The sequence below is a fragment of the Nelumbo lutea genome, chromosome 7, assembly GCF_056320005.1.
Source record: "Nelumbo lutea isolate HS-2025 chromosome 7, American lotus-T2T, whole genome shotgun sequence".
NCBI lineage: Eukaryota > Viridiplantae > Streptophyta > Magnoliopsida > Proteales > Nelumbonaceae > Nelumbo > Nelumbo lutea.
Genome location: NC_142690.1, coordinates 231,649 through 251,495, shown reverse-complemented (window position 1 = coordinate 251,495; position 19,847 = coordinate 231,649). Strand labels below are relative to the sequence as shown.

General features: G+C 38.7%; 2 protein-coding genes across 3 annotated transcripts in view; one reads left to right on the top strand and one right to left on the bottom strand.

The window, feature by feature from the left end:
- Positions 1 to 9,339: 9,339 nt before the first annotated feature.
- LOC148844453 (NAC domain-containing protein 2-like) lies at positions 9,340 to 10,777 on the top strand. The gene is made up of 3 exons (XM_088956071.1): positions 9,340 to 9,600; positions 9,686 to 9,969; positions 10,060 to 10,777. Exons 1-3 carry the CDS (start codon positions 9,423 to 9,425, stop codon positions 10,507 to 10,509), a joined length of 912 nt encoding a protein of 303 aa, XP_088812197.1. The 5' UTR covers positions 9,340 to 9,422; the 3' UTR covers positions 10,510 to 10,777.
- A 799-nt stretch (positions 10,778 to 11,576) lies between these two features.
- Positions 11,577 to 19,847, bottom strand: part of LOC148844452 (pentatricopeptide repeat-containing protein At5g15010, mitochondrial-like) — a 42,723-nt gene continuing 34,452 nt past the window's right edge. For both annotated transcript variants that reach the window (XR_016102548.1, XR_016102549.1), the window contains one exon: positions 11,577 to 11,953. The gene's annotated coding sequence lies outside the window, so the exon portion shown is untranslated. The remainder of the gene's footprint in view (positions 11,954 to 19,847) is intronic.

Here is a 19,847-nt window from a genome sequence, read left to right as displayed (position 1 = left end):
TCTTAAGTCAAACCGCTAAATTTCGGTGACTAAATCAAACCATTTTTAGTATAGAAACCAAATCAGACCAAATTATTATTATAGAACAATTCGGTATGGTTTTTAATATACTTTGGGTCATTTTATTGAGCTTAACCCAATTAGAAGAATCAGGATTTGCTCCTCACAGGCACCTGCACATCCCATTGTGTATTGGGAACATTTCTCTGTAAATAACAAGACACAAGTACGGGAGATATTGACTTCAATTAAAAAGTTTAAATAATATGTATACTTATATAAATAATAAATATAATTTAAATATCAAATTAAAATATTAACAAGTGCCACTTATTCACACTTTCTCAAACACAAACATCTCCTTGGACATAAAATTATAAGTTAAAAATGCAAACAAACTTTAAATGAATATATTTGTACATATGTATGTTTAAAATATGAATTGTATTATATACATTAATAAATATAATAATTTGGTTTAATATAGTTTATGGCTTTGTTTGATTTCTACATTTAGAAAAGTAGACCAAACTAGAAAGTTATGGTTCAAGGAATTCTCTAACCAAAACTTTGTAAGACCAGATCAGATGAAATTGTTAATTTTGATTTAGTTTGATGGAGTTGAAGGGATAGGATATCCATCGCATGGATGCTCAAAGATTGTGGAATAAGGGGTGAATTTCAAAAATTTTTCTCTCATTTCAACTGAGAATCAAATTCTCTATTTAGAAAATCATATTTTCAATAATCATTCTTGAACCATAGACTGAATCAGATCTAAACCAAAAGAAGTAGGGAGGGATTATATCTGATACGGAAAAGCAGTATCTCCCAATTAAGGTGTTCACGCCCAAGGAAGGATCCAAAATCTGCCCCCACTGAAGATGGCGCAGTGTAGGGTGGAGCAGAATCAATAGTGTTCTTTCAAAAGAACTTGATCATTCGCAAGGATCAACTGGATTGCTTGTGAATACAACTCTAATCAATCTTTTCTCCAAAAGATTGGTATCAAGATCAAATCTTGATTTCTCCCAAGAACTAAAAATTGAACTGCTGGAACCGGCGGCTGCAGGAAGGAGGCGGCAAGAGAGTGTTTGCAGGGTGCAGAATTCTCTCTTCTTGTAATCTCAGCTCTGAAGACAATAGTGTGTTGGTTGCATGTCTAAAGGCTGTCACCCCCTCCTCCTTTTATAATCTCAAAGGGATCAGCTCCTAATTCCATTAGGAGTTGCTAACCCAAATCATATTTGGATTAAAGTCCCTTTAAGTGATAAGGGATAATCCTTATCTTATCTGCAGATTAGATCAACCATCTCCTAATCTAATTATGAGGCTTTCAAATCTAAATCTTATTTAGATCTAGGGTCTCACCCTGGCAGCTGAGACAGGCCACCCCAACCAACTTGGTGGCACCACAGTGTCAGCCTTGTCAGGACAGGTCTCCCCAGACCGGCCCACTAGTTGTGGACATTCTAAACTAACACGAGTCTCATTAAGTGTCAAGTTTAAGGGTATTACATAGAAACATACCAAGGGAACATGAATCAAATATGTATTTTTATTCATTTACAATAAACTCATAAATTACATTAAATTGATTGAAACCAAGGGCATACAAAACTGTCTAACAGGAGTTTGGTGGTCTAGACCATATAATCAACACCCTTGCAAAGCAGATCAAGTTGGACTTTTTTATAGTAAGAAAGGGTCTCAAGCTGGATATGTATCTTTGTGTTTTACACTATTTTTTTTAACCTGATTCGGTTTTATTCGGCTTTCTTTAAGGTCCCAGTGATGAATTCAAAATATTTCCTACGTGACATTGTGTAATTTGACCTAATTTTTTATTTCTTTAATCTGGGTTTTGGTTGAGTTAAAGTCCTCGCTGTAGGTCAGAACAGTTTAAATTGAAGCTCGTTGTCTGAATAGGCCATCTGTAGATTTTCTAAAACGATCCAAGACAAATGATGTACCAAATCACCCATTTTTTTAAAAAGATCCAAGCCATATAAATAATGTATCAAAAATAAAAATAGCTAGAGATCTAGGCCATCCAAAAGATCTATTAAGTTTAATACGTTCTCAATTGTCCAAATTATGTAAAAAAATTGAATTAATCTAGGTCATAACGTACCAATTCAACCCAAAATTCGGGGCTATCGAAAGTGACATCACAATATCAATGAATCAATCTTGGCCATCCGAGTAATGCACCAAGTCCAATCCAATCTAATCTAATTTAATAGATACTTTGGGCCATCAATTCTGAACTGGTCCAATTCAATATGTCTTATTGGTCTGCCTAATCTGTCTAAATTGTTTTTGATTTGAATGGATCTAACTCAAAACCGGTCTATTGGTACCACTAGTTCCTATTAACCTTGGCCATTCAAATATGCACCAAAGTTTCTCGAGGCTCGGTTTGGAAAGAGTACAAATACAAATATGTATAGTATAAATACATACAAAATAATACAAAATACAAGGTCTTCCACTCTACATATTTGTATTTATACTCCTTCCAAACTGAGCCTGAAGAAAAAAAAAACGTGAGTTAAGTAATGTAGTAAATAAACCTACGATCCTAACTATAGTAGCCTCTTAAGCTACTATACCAAATTATAGCCACTCAAATTATATACCAAATTAACCCAAAGATCTGGGATGTTAAAGTGATATCTTAAAATCAGGGAATTAATCTCAACATTCGGAACAATACTCCAAGATTCCAATTAATATAGTGACTATAGTCTATGATGCACTAAATCAACCAAAAAATATAGGTTGCTAAAGTGGTTTCTTTAAGAGGAATGGATCAATTTTGACCATATATTGGCAATCAAGCAATATGCTAGTTTTCAAGTAATTTCAGTCATTCAATAAATGCACCCATATTTTCAAACAATGTAAGATCGACTATCTAATAGTGGCTCAGTTGGTGGGATCTCTAACTCATTGTAACAGAAACTTGGGATTAGGGGTGCAACTTGACGGGTTCAATCTAAGTGGCTCCTTACTGGCAAGTGACTCAGATGCCTAGCTGAATAATGATGAGCTATATAGTTCACTAGGGCATCTTGCAACAAGACGGTATCAGAGTGCCTGGACTGCTTTACCCTGGGTGGGCACTCCAATGCTTAAATCAATGAACTGGAGATTTTGGAGAGCTAAAGAGCGAGAGCTAGTGTTTTTGAGAGATGAATGGCACATACCTTTTGAAATGAATGGCACATACCTTTTGAGGTTGGAGGTGAGACCCTTATATAGGAAGACGTATTTGACCGATCCGAAGTCCTTAGAGATAGTGGCACACGTAAACCAGGCTCTGTGCCTTATTCAATTTCCTCCACAACATTTGGTGTGGGAGCTAACTTTCGACAGACCCAAAAGTGACAAGATGCATTTAGAGGAAGTCGGCGAGAACATCTCCCAAGTCGCCACTTGGACTCAGTCATGTCAGAAAGTCCTTGAGGGAGGTCACTCCTCCTCGAGGACTTGCCGACTTGTGGTACCTCGTCAGTATCGGTCGAAGTGACCTCAATGTGAGGAGCGACCTCCCTCGATGACTTGCCAACCTGACTAAGTCTAGGTGGTGACCTGTGAAACGTGCTTGCTAACCTCCTCTACATACATCCCATCACTCCCAGGTCTCTCGGAAGTTAGCTCCCGCACTGAATGTTCTGGAAGAAACCGAATAAAGCACAAAGCCTGGTTTACATGCGCCACTACCTCTAAGGACTTCAGACCGGTCAAACATGTCTTCCTAGAGATCTCAGACATGGTGCATGAAGCCCATGCCAAACAATGCCTATATAAGGGCCTCACCTCCAACCTCAAAAGGTATGTGCCATTCATCTCTCAAAAACACTAGCTCTCGCTCTTTAGCTCTCCAAAATCTTCAGTTCACTGACTTAAGCATCGGAGTGCCCACCCCGGGTAAAGCAGTTTGGGCACTCCGACACTGTCTTTTTACAGGTCAACAGGCGAACTAGCTAGCTCAGCATCCAAGTCAGCCTCCAATGGGGAGCTGCCAAATCACGCATCATCAATTAGATCCATTAGAATTTCTATATAAACTTTTTAGTAAATGTAAATTTAAAATCTTAATTCAAAAATATCTTAGAATTTCTACGATAGATATCATGTCATTTGCAATTCATAAATTTTAACTACTAAAATAATTAACCTATTTTTGTTTCTCTTGAATTACCAAAAAGTTAAAAAGTTTTTTGTTTTTACATAAAGCTGTTGATTGATCAATGGATTTTATAGATGATTCATAGATCCATTTTATAGTTCTTTCTTACCATCAAAACCATTAATTTTGGACTTCCCCGTTTTTTGGGAAAATCTATTGATCTATTAATACAGGCAAAAACATTACAATCCCATAACAAATCAATATATCATTGCAATTCAAAAGCCGGAATATATAGATCTACTACTAAAGATTTAAACAAAAAATGCATCAATCCTCTTATTCTTGATTTCAATGAGCTTTTTTCTCCTTTTTAATGCAATATCTCAAGCGTTTGTGCAAATGAAAATTCTCTCAAAGGCATCTAGGATGACCATGGAAAGCTTGAAAGTGAAAAAATAAAAAAGAGCGTTGACGAAAAAATGCACCAATAGAAATCATTCCACTGGCACATGGTTGGTTAATGGAGAATTCTTCTGACTAGCTAGAATCATTTATTACATTACTTCTTTTTTTTTATAAAAAAAAAAAGGTAAAAATTAATTGAGCTTATGGGCGCTTAATTTTAGGGGCGGATTCAAGCCGAGCCGAGCAGAGTAGTATGAAGCTCGAGCTAGGCTCGCCAAGATTGTATAAGGCTCGAGTCGAGCTAGAATATTGAGTTCGAGCTCAACTCGAGTCAAAAACTCAAGCTTGAGTTTAGCTCGGCTCGAGCTCGATTTGAGGAAAAATATTTTATAAAAATAAATAATTATATATAAAAAATATTTTTTATTTGATATTTAAAAATTAAGAATTATAATAATTTTATTATATATATATATATATATATATATATATATATATATATATATATATATATATTCGAGCTCGACTTATTTACTAATCAAACCTATAAATTGGACTCAAGCTCAATTAAAACCGAGCCAAATTGAACTTTTCACGAATCAAACTCGAACAGCTCGTGAAAAACTCGGCTCATTAGCATAATTTATTTCATTTAGTTAAAGTGAGATTGAAGAAAATTCTCCTTTGCGTATACAAATTGGCCAAAGCCAAACATGCGTATATGGCCAATTTGTGTAGGACTAAGCTTTAATGCTAATGGGCGCAACTTTGATGGATCTGGAACACAACTCACAGAAGCAGCAAGTTACAATTGGAGACAGCTAATCAATCTAAATAGGACAGGACAGGAGCATGTACGAGGCTCTAAGTCCTTACTCAGGTCGTTTAATATTATTTGATTTTACTAAATATAAAACATTGGATTTAATTATTATGGATTGGATGGGATCAAATCCAGATATAATGGGATCGTTAAACGAAATGCAGGCTTTATATTCAAGTCTGTCAATGGATTCAAAAAAATTCGAAACCCAATCAGACATCCAATTTGGTATTTCGAATTCGGAGAATAAAGCCTGCATTTCGTTTAACGATCCCATTATATCTGGATTTGATCCCATCCGATCCATAATAATTAAATCCAATGTTTTATATTTACATAAATTTATTATATATGTATATAAATTCAAAAGTAATTTCTTAAACTTTTCAATTTTTTTTTTTACTTTAAAGAAAATTAAGTAGATTCAGATTAGATCCAAATCCGATCCTAATTTGGATTTAAAGTTTCAATAATCAGATTAGGTTTAGATGAGGCTGGAGCTGATCCAAATCTGACACAATTACAGCCCTAATTATATAATATATATTTTAATTAATTTTTCAACCATAATTATATTATACATTTCAAAAACATATTCCCATACATCAGAAATAATTTTTTTATACTCTTTATAATACCAATAACATGAACCTTGAATTAGATCTAGGTCAATCCGGATACTCATATTAACTGCACAATACGGGAATACTATTGCTCTATATTGGGTTGTTCAGCTAGTATGGACGTATTTTAATTCCTTTTTGTTACATTTTTTTGTTACATATAGTTGTATATGTTTAAACTTTAACATTTAATTATTAAAAATAATTGATTATTAAAATTTATATATTTATGAATATTAACAAGTACAATTTTGGTCTCCCAAATAATTAAGGGATCATTTGGTTTGTGGGAATAGGTGATTTAGAATCAAAATCAGAATGAGTCATTCCGATTCCAATTGTTTGGTTGGGCGGAATTGGAATCTCATTCCCATTGCTGGTGGAATGGCATTCCCCCATGTGAGGGAATGGCCATTCCCTCCCCCTCCCTTGGGAATGAAATTCCATTCCTACTGATTTCGTTCTCATTCTGATTCCTGTCTGAATTAAACAAATTATGGGAATAAACAATTTCGATTCCGATAGATTTTGATTCTGATTCTAACCAAAATCAAACAGACCCTAAAATATGAATGCATGTTTTTAGTTTTGAACTTTTTTATATATTTTTAACATTTTCTAAGTGTGTCCTAATAGTTCACACTTCACATGGACTATCAGAGTATGTATTTCTTGTACGTGTATATCTCATCTATAATCATCATTCAGACTTGGATTTAGTATTTTTGATGTATATGCCTGAGATTTATTGAATTTTTCTAACATATCCATGTGTATCCTAAATTTCTCACCATATCTAAAATACATCCCCATGGCCATTCCCTCTTTCTCTCTTGGAAATGAAATTCTATTTTAACTAATTACAATTTATGTCTGAGCAAACAGATCATAGAAAAATCATTAAAAATTCTGATTCCAACTATAAACCAAACGCATAGTAATATCTATGAACCGTTAGAATGGGCCGACCAAACTGATCTTCCCTTATCATTCTAGCTTTCAGGGGCCCACAGAAAATGATTTAACACCTGAAAGGGAGAAGGCAGGAATAGAGCAAGTGCAGATACAGATAATATCTATGTCAAAACTTAACCGAATCGACAGAAAACAAAAAAGAGACGTATGCAATGACGAAGAAATGATGCCATTAGCGATGATGCAATCAGTGGCAACATCAGCAGATGAGCGAAAGGATGACTCAACGTCAGCAGCCAAGCGAAGCTGTGCCTGTGGCAACCTTTCCCGGTTCGATGGATAGTAGATGGCCAATAAAAAACCACGTGTCTTTAAAAAATAAAAAAAACCCGGCAATTGGGGGGATGGAGATGTCAAAGAGACCAAACCGCTCTACAGCTGTCAATCGACATGGGAAGACCACAATATTTGTTTATATATATATATTGTTCTCAATAATTGTCATTTGGGTTCGAGTCGTTCGACTATGATACCCAAAAAACTTGTAACCAATTAACAGCGGTATCATAAATCAAAATTCACAATGATTTCGATTGTCAAAGCTTTTTCAGTATCATATATTGTGGTAGCATAGATTTATTTTATTTTATTTTCCGTTGTTAAAAATCAAAATACAAGAAAATTTACGGTCAAGAACATATATTGTTGCTGAATTTTTCATATACTGCGAATCAAATAAATCTAACGACTGCTTTACATTAAAAAAGAATCAAAGAGTCTCGTACCAGCGTTAACGACTGGTTTGAAAGAAAAAGTAGGGAAAGGGAAAGGTAGGAAAACCTTTACAAACCTTATATAGGTTTTCTTACCTTTCCATTTCTTTTCCTCAAACCAAACATAATCTTAATGTTTTTATTTTCTTTAATTTAAAAAGATCACAAAATTATGATAGAACTAAGTAAAGGAATAATAAAAGAAAGAATAAACTGAGAGAGACCAAGACTACTTCATTTAATATAAAGCCCCGCATGCACCTGGTTCTCTAGCCCTTGTGTAGGGGATGTCAATTGGACTGGATTTGGTCCAATCTGATCTAATCTAATGTAGGTTCACTATAAATGGACCAGGTCCAATCCAATCCAATGAATGTTTTAAACCAATTTGGACCGGTCAAATTCAATGCCTGGACGGTCCAATCTGTTCAAATTCATTTTGATTTAGATTAATTTCAACCCAAACCCAGTACATTGACATGTATTCTTATCATAATATCAATGGATCAGATATTGACTTAATCCAACCCAGTCCAATATAAATTTGTTATGAACGGATCAGGTCCAACTCAATCTAATAAATATTTTGGACCAGATTGGTCCAATCCAATGTCTTGTTGGTGTGTCCAATCCATCCAGATTGATTTTGCACTGGACGGGGCCCAATCCAAAACCGGTCCATTGACACCCTTAGCCCCGTGACACAAAAAAAAAAGACACTAAGCCATGTGGCTTGCTAATTGGGGCTTAAACAAGGCCACTAGAGAAGCTTGTATTGTATTTCAACGTGGCAGGGAGATTGATGTGCGTAAACTAAACAACCGGTTCAACTTTCTTTGATGACTAACCAGAGGGATTTAACTTCAGAAAAATCATATCTGGATCTGCCAATGTCGACAATTCACAATTCAGAATCCATTTTTTGGTCTCTTTCGTTTGCAGCATTAACACAGTACAACACAGTCAAGATTGCCGGAAAATTAATAAAAAAAAATGTTGATCATTTTGATCTGATGTCCTTGCAAGAGAGTCCACTTCCTGATACCGGTTAAGATATTTAAATACCAAACCCCACCACCTCCCATTGGCATTACGCCCCATCCGAAACCAACCTGATGATGAAAAAAAAACCATTTATCCGAGTGATCCCTATTAAACTGAAAGTTTGCTACCCAATAGGAAACAAGGCTCAGTTTGGAAGGAGTATAAATACAAATATATACAATATAAATACATATAAAATAATATAAAATACAATATTTTTCACTTAACATATTTGTATTTATACTCTTTCCAAACTGAGCCCAAGTAAAATAAGAATAGGCTACTCTAAATTATAGAGTAAACAAGAAATTATAATTTGTCTCCTGCCCCGCAGAAACGCCAAAAGTCTGCGGGCGTCGTTTGCTGACCCTTCGGGAGGCGTCGGCGGTCTCATCTCCAAGCTTTGACTCAGTTCCGCCCCGCCTCCCGCGACACGACAAAATGGGTCGACAAGAGGATCCCATTAGCGCCACCGTTCCTCACAATTCAGTCCATGGGTGGCGTCTTATTCCCCACGTGCGTCCTTTTATTCCACAGCCCCTATGGCTATGGGACCCACCCCTGACGCCCTCCGGCACCTGACTATATATACCCAAAGACTGCATGTATGGTTATGGTCATAGGCAAACTTCACAGTTTTTTTATTGCTCAGAACACAAACGGAACAAAGCTGACGAGAAGAAAATCAGCGAAGCAGCATGGGGAGAGCAAGAGACGCAGAAGCTGAGTTAAACCTACCACCTGGGTTCCGGTTCCACCCAACTGATGAGGAGCTCGTTGTTCATTACCTTTGTCGTAAGGCCAGCTACCAGTGTCTGCCTGTTCCAATAATCGCTGAGGTCGATCTCTACAAATATGATCCATGGCAACTTCCAGGTATCTAACTTGATCTAAAAAATTCGATTTAATGTAATTCAGACAGTATGTTTCTTTTTTTCTCATTCTCTGTTGAATGGAGCAGAGAAAGCTTTGTTTGGAACCAAAGAATGGTACTTCTTCACTCCTAGGGATAGGAAATATCCAAACGGATCAAGGCCCAACAGGGCCGCTGGACGTGGATACTGGAAAGCAACCGGGGCTGACAAACCCATTAGACCAACAGGAAGTGCAAGACATGTCGGTATAAAGAAAGCACTAGTCTTTTATTGTGGAAAAGCACCAAAAGGAATCAAGACTAATTGGATAATGCACGAGTATCGGCTCACAGAATCAAATCTGCGGTCCAACAAATTTGGCAGCCTAAGGGTATGTAACATTAACATCACAAGTGGTACTACTACAATTATATACTATTATTATTTTGTCGAAGCTCACATCAAACTCTCGCTCTTGTAGTTGGATGATTGGGTTCTCTGTCGAATTTACAACAAGAAGAACAACTGGGTGAATTCTCAACAGCAAAAGGAAGAAGACTCCCACGAGGAAACTATGGACTCCTTTGAGGCAGTTGAAACAGGATCTGAAAGCTTCAGAACCCCAGAGTATGATGTTGATAACGATCCTTTTACTGAAATTAATGATATGGGTGTAACTGAGGTTAGTCCATCCCAAGCACTACACATTGATCAAGTGGCAAGAACTGATACCAAAGGAAGTTTTCAGGTGGGGGAGTGCGTAAAAGAAGATAGTGTCTGGTTTTCAGACCTGAATCTTGATGATTTACAGAATTCTTTTGCAGTACTTGGAGCAACTCCTACTCTAGATGTAGCAATCCAAGACTACTACTACTTAGGCCTTTGTTCTCCTCAATTGAAACCCTACCAGGACAATCAATTTCTTTTCTGAACTGTTCTGAAAATTCTATTATTATCTATGTACAGAAGAGAACACAAGAACCAGTAGAAGTATGAGATGAGGCTCTCTCCATGATGATTTACATGAGATTCTTTTGTTTGTTTTTCTTTTCCAAATCACCTCCCCCACACCCACCCAACCCACCTAAAAGAATCTACAGGATTGGAGTGGTGGGAATGACAAGCAATTCCATGAAGAACAGAAAGAAATTGTTGTAAATATTCAAAATATACATAGTAACATTTTATTTTCATGGTCATTTTCTATGGTTTCAAGTATACACCTGATCCCTTACCCATCCCCTTAATGAAGTAAGGACATTGTACAAGATGTACAAGATCACTTACCATTTCAGAGTGCAATAGCAAGATTAACGTTGGAAGCAAGGTCTACCTATGGAGCTGGACTATCAAACGGCAAAGCAAAGGAATGAGCCTGAGCTGGTGAACATATAGAATATACCTCAGTGGAAGATCCTATGCTATGGATATAGAAGATCACTCGTACACAGGTGTAGGAAGAAGAAGAATATTATGAGAAGGAATTTATGTAAAAAAATGAGTGTTCTAATGAAATGTGACGTCAGCATAAAGAAAGGCAAAAAAAAGTGAGGACTATAACATTTATGATCTTCCTAGGTTTTTGAGTATACTAGAAAAACACATTTCACAGAACTTGGGTTAAGCCTATCCATGTGACAATCAAAAGCATGTGTAAAGCTACCCATGTAACAATAAAAAGTACACAAGGAATGAGGAGTCTTACCATCCAAAACTGAAGAGAATGGATGATTAATTAGGTAACAGGCAATAAGAACAGCATCGCTCCAATAAGACTTGGGTACAACCATCTGAAGGAGAGCTCTAGCAACATCTAGAAAGTGATGATTTTTACATTCTACTACACCATTCTATTGAAGAGTACGCACACAAAAGGTTTGATGTTTAATACCATGAACATAAAAAAAAAATGCAGAAAAAGATACAGGCAGGCAAATAGTCCCTGGCATTGTCAAATTGGAACACAAAAATACTAGTCCAAATTGAAGGATTTAAAAATAAGAAATAACACAGATCTTTCATTAAATATAACCAAGTCATCTGTGAATGGTAACAAATGTTACAAAGTACTTAAATCCTACATAAGACACAGCAAAACAGGAACCCCAAACATCAAAACGAACTAATTGAAAGTGACCAAACACACGACTAATGATGCATGACGAGAACGATGACCTGTGGTGTTTACTCAGCTGGTAAGCTTCACACTTCAAAGGACATGGACTTTAATGAAGAAAATAAGCCCTGTAGACTCAACAAGGAGGGATGACCCAAATAACAGTGCAACTGGAGAGGCGACATGGTAGAGGATGACTGCAAGGATGTGCTTCCTAATCCACCAGACTGAAGTCCAATTTGTTTCTTTGTCTCAAGTCCTGAAACACCCAGTGAGAAGAATAAAAAACAATACTAGTCATACGATTTAGTCAATTTGCTCATAGATATTAAATTAAAAGAAAATTAAGGAAAAAAATAAAATAGATGATAAAAGTGCCTCCTATCCCACATGCATGCGTTCTGTCTTAAAAGTGGTAAAGGCTCAAGTCACATTTTCTTGTCTTGTCACTGTATCTGCCAAATTTGGTACTACTTGTTAACCCTGTTTGGTAAATCTTGGAATGACCTGGAAATGTTCCTCAAAGGATGAACTCTTCCAAGTTTACAGGAGTCTCTTTGAATGATCTTTGGCCGAAGGTGGTGGTGAAATAACTTCTGAACAGCACTTTAGTAGAAGTTGAGAGAAGTTGAGGGAGAAGATGGAGAATAGGTTCGTAGAAGTTGCAAGATGGAGGAAAGTGATGAAGATTGAAGCAAAAGATCTCATATTTGAAGAGATCAAGAACAGAGGCCAGCAGAGTTTGAAGATTAGGAAGGCAAAGAAAGCTACGATACTGTTGGAAGGTCTTTAAGTGATCGAATGGATGCAGATGTTTGTTTCAGAAGCAAGTTCTAAAGGTAAACAAATGAACTTTACGAAGTTCAACCTTGATGGAAGGAAGAGTTATGAGTTAGAATGCAAAAAGATGCTGCATAATTCTGCAGGAATTCTTTGGAGGAAGAAAGAAGCAGTTGGTTTGCTTCCTAGAAAGTAGAAGGGGTAATGGATGGAAGGTAGTGGCAGAGGTACTGAGTGACTTTACTCAGCAGCTGAAAACAAAACAAGTAGAGGCTGTAGCAAAGGAAAAGAAAGGGGGGTAAACAAAAGAGAGGAAGAACCAATTGATAGGAAATGGATGACTGCAGAAAAAGGAAAAAGAAGTTGTAAACTGGTAGCAACAGTAGAAAAAGAGGATTGGGGGAAGAAATTTGTGGTGGAAACTTCAAGTCCACCAAAGGACTGGAGAGGTATTGCTCAGGCGATACTCAGAGAATTAAACCTGCAAAAGCCGATGGTGATTACTCCTTATGAATCATGTACAGCTTTGATAGATTTGGGTGAAGACGAAGTAGAGATTTCAGCTTTAAGCATTCACTCAGAGGCTGGTGTTGCCACAGTGACGAAATGGTGTCCTCTTTCTAATACCAAATGTTTTGAGATTGAAGACAATGTAATAGTCAGATTGCTTGGGTTACCTTTCAATCTCTGGAAGGAGGAAGTATTACAGTCAATAGCTGTAATCTGTGATGCAAAATTAGAAGGTGTTTTTGATTGTGATCTCCATTCAGTTGCAGTGATGTTAGGTAGTGTTAAACCCAGTGACATTCCAAGGTAGATAGAGGTTGTTTCAGAGGGTTTAGTATACCCCGTTTGGCTTGCTACCTCCATTGAAGCCCAGCTATGGAAGGAGGGAAGAAGGGAGGAAGATGAAGGGGCAGAACATGCTTGGTTGCTTGGTTTGCAAGGCAGAGTAGTCACTACAGAAGAGGCCAAGTCATCTGAGGTAACCAGGAAAAAAGAGAAAAAAGAGAATAATTTAACCACTTGAGGAAAGTCTACATGGCAGGGTAGGCTGAGGGATGACAGGTCCTATGTTCAGTCGGTGACAGGAGGATTAATTGGAGGCAGACTTGCGCCAGGAGTTCAAATTTCAAAAGAAATTGAACAAAGGTTGGCAAGGGTTCAGGTGTCAAGCCGGTCTTGTGAGCCAGTTCATTCTGGTCCATTGAACAGAGGCCAGTCACATGTTTATAAAACATGTGACTGGTAAAGAGGTTGGGGGGCTGGGCCCAGGCCCATTAAAAATTAATGGGTCTATTCTTGTGAATGGGCCGGCTGTTTTAAATAGTGTGGACCCAGGATCTAAAGAGCCACACACCAATTTAAGTAGGCACGTGACCAAAGGAAATGGGGAGATGATGGACCAAAAAGATGGTCTATCATCGTCCCCTCGAGCAAATCTCATCTACCGCCTGCAGGAGAGAAAGTTAGCCACAGTGGAGCAGCAAATCTGAACTGGGCATGGGTTCCGAGCAAGAAGAAGAAAGTCTACTCCCCGGAACGGCGCAATCCGAGGTTCAAGAAGCACCCGTTGCCAGTGGAGACAAGGTGTTCCCTCATTCCGACGATAGTAAATTAGAATATTACGGACACGTTTGAGGTCTGTGTGACGGAGGAAGAAGGTAGCTCAGAATCAAATCCTGAATGCTCTTCAAGTATTGGAAGCGTGGAACTGAAAAAAGCCAAATCTCTCAATGCTGATGAGGGCCTTCACACCAAGCTTCATTTTTTGGAAAACAATGATTTGGATTTAACAAACTCAGCCCAGAAGAAGCACTCTCAATTTCTCCCATTACCTTAAGGAATGAATTGGGGTTTACTATAGCTATTATAGAGGAGAGGCAGGGGACACCGGTTCTTAAATTTGCTCCCAGTTCGCTAGAGCGGCACGGCATTGATAGAGGAATAAAGGAACAGGACTTACCTTGTCACTGATCACAGAGTCATCAACCAGGGGACAACATCTAAAGGCAAACTCTGATGCAAGGACTAAAACAACATTGGTTGAGCACAATGAGAACCCACAGTCATCTATTTTGGAAGGATTAGCCGCGACCTTCCCCCTTCGTGTGGCTCCTCAAGTCATTGTTCTCTTCCCACAACCATTCAGGTAATATTGTCAATTCGTTTTTTGGTACTGATGTGGGTTTCCTGCCTGGAACAGATGCTTTTGCAGCTCAACTTGATGCAACAGCCATGGATGGAAAGTATTTAGTTGGGGACAAAGAGGGCAAAGAAAAAGAGGAAATGACAAGGGGAAGAGAACCACAGGAAGAGTTAGAGAAAATCTGGGATCAGATCTGTATGTATTTGGAGGAGTTTAAGAGGAAAGAGGAAGAGGCAGGGAAGTATGAGGTTCAAGAAGGTTCAGTAAAAACAGGGGTTCAAAGAAGGAAAAAAGCAGGGGATGAATCAATTATGGGAAAGATGCAGGAGGAATTAGAGAGGATTTGGGGACAGATTTGTGCTCTCCTTGAGGAGTATAGGCAAACAGAGGAATCTTTGGAGGAAAACCAAGGAATTTCGGAAAGGAAAAATAAAACAAAAGCAGCCTTAAGCAGATCTAGAACAATTAATAACCGAAGGAAGAAGAAAAGATTAGAGGTGGAAAGGTTGATATCAGATTAGAAGAAAATTTGGAATTCAGCAGAAGGGGGGAGAGAAGGAAAGCCTCTAAGTAGAGGCCTGATCTCAAAAGGGGATGCAAAATCTCTTATCTCCATGAAAATCATCAGTTGGAATGTGAGAGGGTTGGGGAGTGCTAGGAAAAGAAGGTTGATTAAGGACCTCCTTAGAAGGGAAAGGCCGGATATAGTGATGCTACAGGAGACCAAATTAGCTGATATTGATAGAAGATGGGCAAGAAGCATCTGGAAATCTAGAGGAATAAGTTGGATTTCAGCACCTTCTTGGGGGGCTTCGGGGGGGATTGTTACTTTTTGAGAGAGGATACGGTGGAGGTTTTGGAGGAGCTAGTAGGTATTTTTTTCAGTGTCGTTAAAATTCAAGATGGCAGAGGATGGATTTACTTGGGCTCTAACTATTGTGTATGGACCAAGCAATTACAGAGAAAGGAATGAATTTTGGGAAGAACTTTATGAGATTCAAGGGCTTTGGGATGGTCTGTGGTGCTTGGGGGGAGATTTCAGTGCAATTCGATTTACGAATGAATCAAATAACCCCCAACAGATCATTACAACCAGCATATGGAGATTCAACGATTTTATTAATAACTGAGTTAAAGGAACTCTCATTGCTGCAAGCTCTCTATACTTGGTCCAACTTTCAGGAGACACCAATCTACTCCAAATTAGATAGGTTCCTTTTCAATGAAAGCTGGGAAAATAAGTGGGCGGACTTGATAACAAGGGCTCTACCTAGAGTCACATTTGACCATTGCCCCATCGGCCTAGGAGCCTTTTAGGCAAGGACCTCGATCCATTAGGTTTGAGAACATGTGGTTGACTCGCTTAGACTTCGTGAAGAAGGTTGAGGAATGGTGGAGGGAAGACCTAAGGGGGGTGAAGTGGAAAGGGACCTAAGGTTGAGAAATCCTCTCTGTTGACCCACATAGAGGAACTGGATGCGAAGGAATCCCAAAGAGCCATAAGCCCTCAGGATAGAGATCAAAGATGGAATCTGAAAAGAGAATTAGATGAAGTCATTTTGAGAGAAGAAATTTCTTGGAGGCAAAAGTCTATATGTAAGTGGATTAAGGAAGGAGATGGGAACACTAAATTTTTTCATCACCTAGTGTCCAAACTAGAAGTGGATGGAATAGTCTATGATACCCAAGAGAGGATAGCTAATTGTTTTGTTGACTATGTCAAATCCATTTTGAGGAGACCCCTAAGCCCTAATGTGGAGTTGGAAGGTCTGACCTAGCAAAGGCTTCCAAAAGAGAGTAGAAGTTGGCTGAAAAGGAATTTTGAGGAGAAAGAAATTAGAAAAGTCGTGTTTTCCATGGACAGATCTAAAGCACCAAGGCCATACAGGTTTACAATGGCTTTCTTTCATGATTGTTGGGACGTGGTAAAAGAAGATTTAATTGAGGTCTCCAAGGAATTTGAGAATAATCCAGTGATGAGTTGGGGAATTAATGCTACTTTTTTAGCCTTAATTCCCAAGAAGAAAGAGGCCAAGCATCCAAAGGACTTTAGACCTATCAGTTTGGTGACTAGTGTTTACAAGATTGTGGCAAAGGTCTTATCTTTGAGAATAAAAAAGGTGCTTCCTTGTCTTATTAACCAAGCGCAAGGAGCTTTTGTTTAGGGGAGACAAATTGTAGATCAGATTCTAATAGCAAATGAATGTGTGGAGGAGATGAGGAGATCGGGGTGTCAAGGTTTTGTTTGTAAACTAGATCTTAAAAAGGCCTATGGCTTAGTGGATTGGGGATTCTTACCACTCGTGCTAAGGAAGTGTGGGTTTGGGGATAAATGGTGCAAATGGATAAATCGTTGCCTTTCAAATTGACATTATTCCATCCTAGTCATTGCGGTAGTTACTGATTTTATCCTAGCTAGTAGGGGTTTGAGACAAGGTGATCCCATGTTACCTTTCCTTTTCACTTTAGCCGTCAATGCTTTTAGTAGACTCCTCTCAGAAGCGGATAGAACCGGATCTCTAAGAGAGTGGAGAATAGGTTGAGATAGAGTTTCAGTAACCCATCCCCAATTTGCAGATGACATAATAATCTCTTGTGAAGGTTGTGATTTGATGGAGGTAAGGAATCTGAAGGATTTAATAATTCACTTTGAGAGGGCCTTAAATTTGAAGGTAAATTTTGAGAAGAGTTGTGTTGTGGGAGTTCATTTGAACAAAGAGGAGTTGGAGTCTATAGCAGCCTTGTTAGAATGCACTTGCTCTCAGTGGCTTCTATCCTACCTAAGACTTCCATTAGGTGCAAATCCAATGGAAAGTAGGTTTTGAAACCCAATGGTGGAAAAATTCGAAAAAAGATTGACAGCTTGGAAGAGAAACTATATTTCCGCGGGTGGTAGAGTTACTTTGATTAAAGCAACTTCAGCCAACTTGCCATAATATTTCTTGTCAGTCTTTAGAATTCCTAAAAGGGAGGCAAAGAGGTTGGAAAAACTAATGAGGGACTTCTTATGGGAACCTAGAGAAGAGAGAAAAGATCACTTGATTAGGTAGAAGGTGGTGAGTCGAAGCAAAAAAGGAGGCCTAGGCTTAGGGAATGTCGTGAGTAAGAATGAGGCTCTTTTAGGTAAGTGGCTTTGGAGGTGGACCCTGGAGAGGGAGAGGTTGTGGCATGAAGTAGTGAAAAGTATCCATGTTCTGAATCAGGTTTGAATGCAGGGGTATCCCGAAGGGCTTTGCTCACAACACCTTTTTTTTTATCAATAACACTTTCATTAAATCATCAATAGAAGACTTACAAGAGGAAGACAAACACACTTATCTTCCAAGAGCAACAAAGAACCTCAAGAAAAGGAAAAATAAAAACACTAAAGTTACAGCTTAGCCCAAAACAGTGAATCCCTTTCTACCCCTTGTTTAGCTAAACTGCCAGCTAGGGAATTAGCCAATCTTTTAACCCAACATGTCTTAACTTCCATCTCCCGCACCAGCCACTTGAATTTCCTTCTCTCATTATTGTACTTCCATAAACCATTGTGATCTTTAATCAGCCACCCTATCACCACCTCTGAATCTCCTTCAATTATGAGTTTCCTGATGTTCAACTCCTTAGCATTCCGGACTCCTCCCATAACTGCAAAGATCTCAGCTCTAAGGGAGTCACCCACTCCAATTGAGCCTGAGAACATGGCAGAAATGACCCCATTTTCATCCCTAAAAACACCCCCAATCCCCGATTGTCCTGGATTTCCCCTACTACACCCATCAAAGTTTAATTTCAAGAATCCCCCAAGTGGAGGGGTCCAAGCCACACTCATTACTAACTTGGTCTGTGTGCAATTTGCAATTTCACCCCACTTCCTCAATATGTCATCCACAGTGTAATCTGTGAATAGTTCCAAAGATTTCAGCCACTGTACCGCCCTAATATGTATGATAGCCCTCAGATCTGTTGCTCCTCTCTGAGCTTCTGAGAATATTCTGGAGTTTCATTCTTCCCAAAGTGTCCAACATACTGCAGCCCTTAGTCCTCTCCACATTGTCCTTCCCCTTTTTATCCGCCACCTGAAAAAAGAAGGGGAAAAATGGCCCTGCAAGTCTGATGGGGGATTCCAACTACATCCCAATAGGGAGAAAGCCCAATCCCAAATTGACCTCGCAAAATGGCAAGACACCAGTAGGTGAAAACCAGTCTCCCCATCCGCTTTACAAAGAACACACCACTGAGGTGACAAGCAAGTATTGGGTCTCTTCTTTTGGAGTAGATCGCCAGTGTTGATTCTTTCCAGATAGGCTTCCCAACAAAATATGCCATTAGGGGTAGGTTTGCTCTGTACCAAACCTCACCAACAGGGAAAGGGGAGAAGGTAGGACTAGTGGACTGACTTAAGACTTTGAAGAACGAAGCACAAGAAAAGATGCCATTGGGGATAGGTGTCCAAATTCTAGAATCCGCCCTAGTGGGGTCTAAGACAACACTATCAAGAAGTGCAAAAAGGCTCGAAATACTGTCGAAGTCTGAGTCCCTCAAATCCCTTCTTAGACCCAAGTTCCACCCAATCCCAGAAGTGGAAGAGGACGGGGTGGTGAAAGACGAGATTGGCTCATTTTAAAAATCAGAAAGAGCATACAAAGAAGGAAACCGATCCTTTAGGGGGGCACTCCCCACCCAGGTTTGTTCCCAAAATTTTATGGAGTTACTGGAATTCAAGTCATACTTGATATTAGGGGAGAAAACTGGTAGCAGGTCATGAATGGCTTTCCAAGGAGAATTGCTTATGGTCCTAGCTCTGATTCTAGCGTCCCATCCATTGTGCTCCAGCCCATGTATACTTGCCACTATTCTAGCCCATAGCTTCTCCTTCTCAATAGGGAACCTCCACAACCACTTTCCACACAGAATCATATTCCTTCTCCTAATACTCCCAAGCCCCAAACCACCACAAGTCTTACTCCTACACACTATCTCCCAGCTAACTCTATGATCCCTCTTCTCCTCTCCCGACTCCCACAGGAAATCTCTCATTAGCTTCTCCAATCTGTTAGCAACCTTCACTGGGATTTTAAACACAGACAAGAAAAAGATGGGTAAGTTAGCAAGTGTGGCCTTAATTAGTGTAATTCTCCCACCAAGAGAGAGGTAGTTCTTTTTCCAGGATACCAGTCTTTTTTCAAACCTTTCCACCACTGGGTTCCAAAAACTCTCTCATGGGATTATCACCTAATGG

Bases quoted from the DNA above. Each gene is read 5' to 3' on its own strand.
- LOC148844453 (XM_088956071.1), top strand. From the start codon at position 9,423: ATGGGGAGAGCAAGAGACGCAGAAGCTGAGTTAAACCTACCACCTGGG. The intron at 9,601-9,685 runs GTATCTAACTTG...TGAATGGAGCAG, and splicing joins TGATCCATGGCAACTTCCAG to AGAAAGCTTTGTTTGGAACC. The intron at 9,970-10,059 runs GTATGTAACATT...TCGCTCTTGTAG, and splicing joins ACAAATTTGGCAGCCTAAGG to TTGGATGATTGGGTTCTCTG.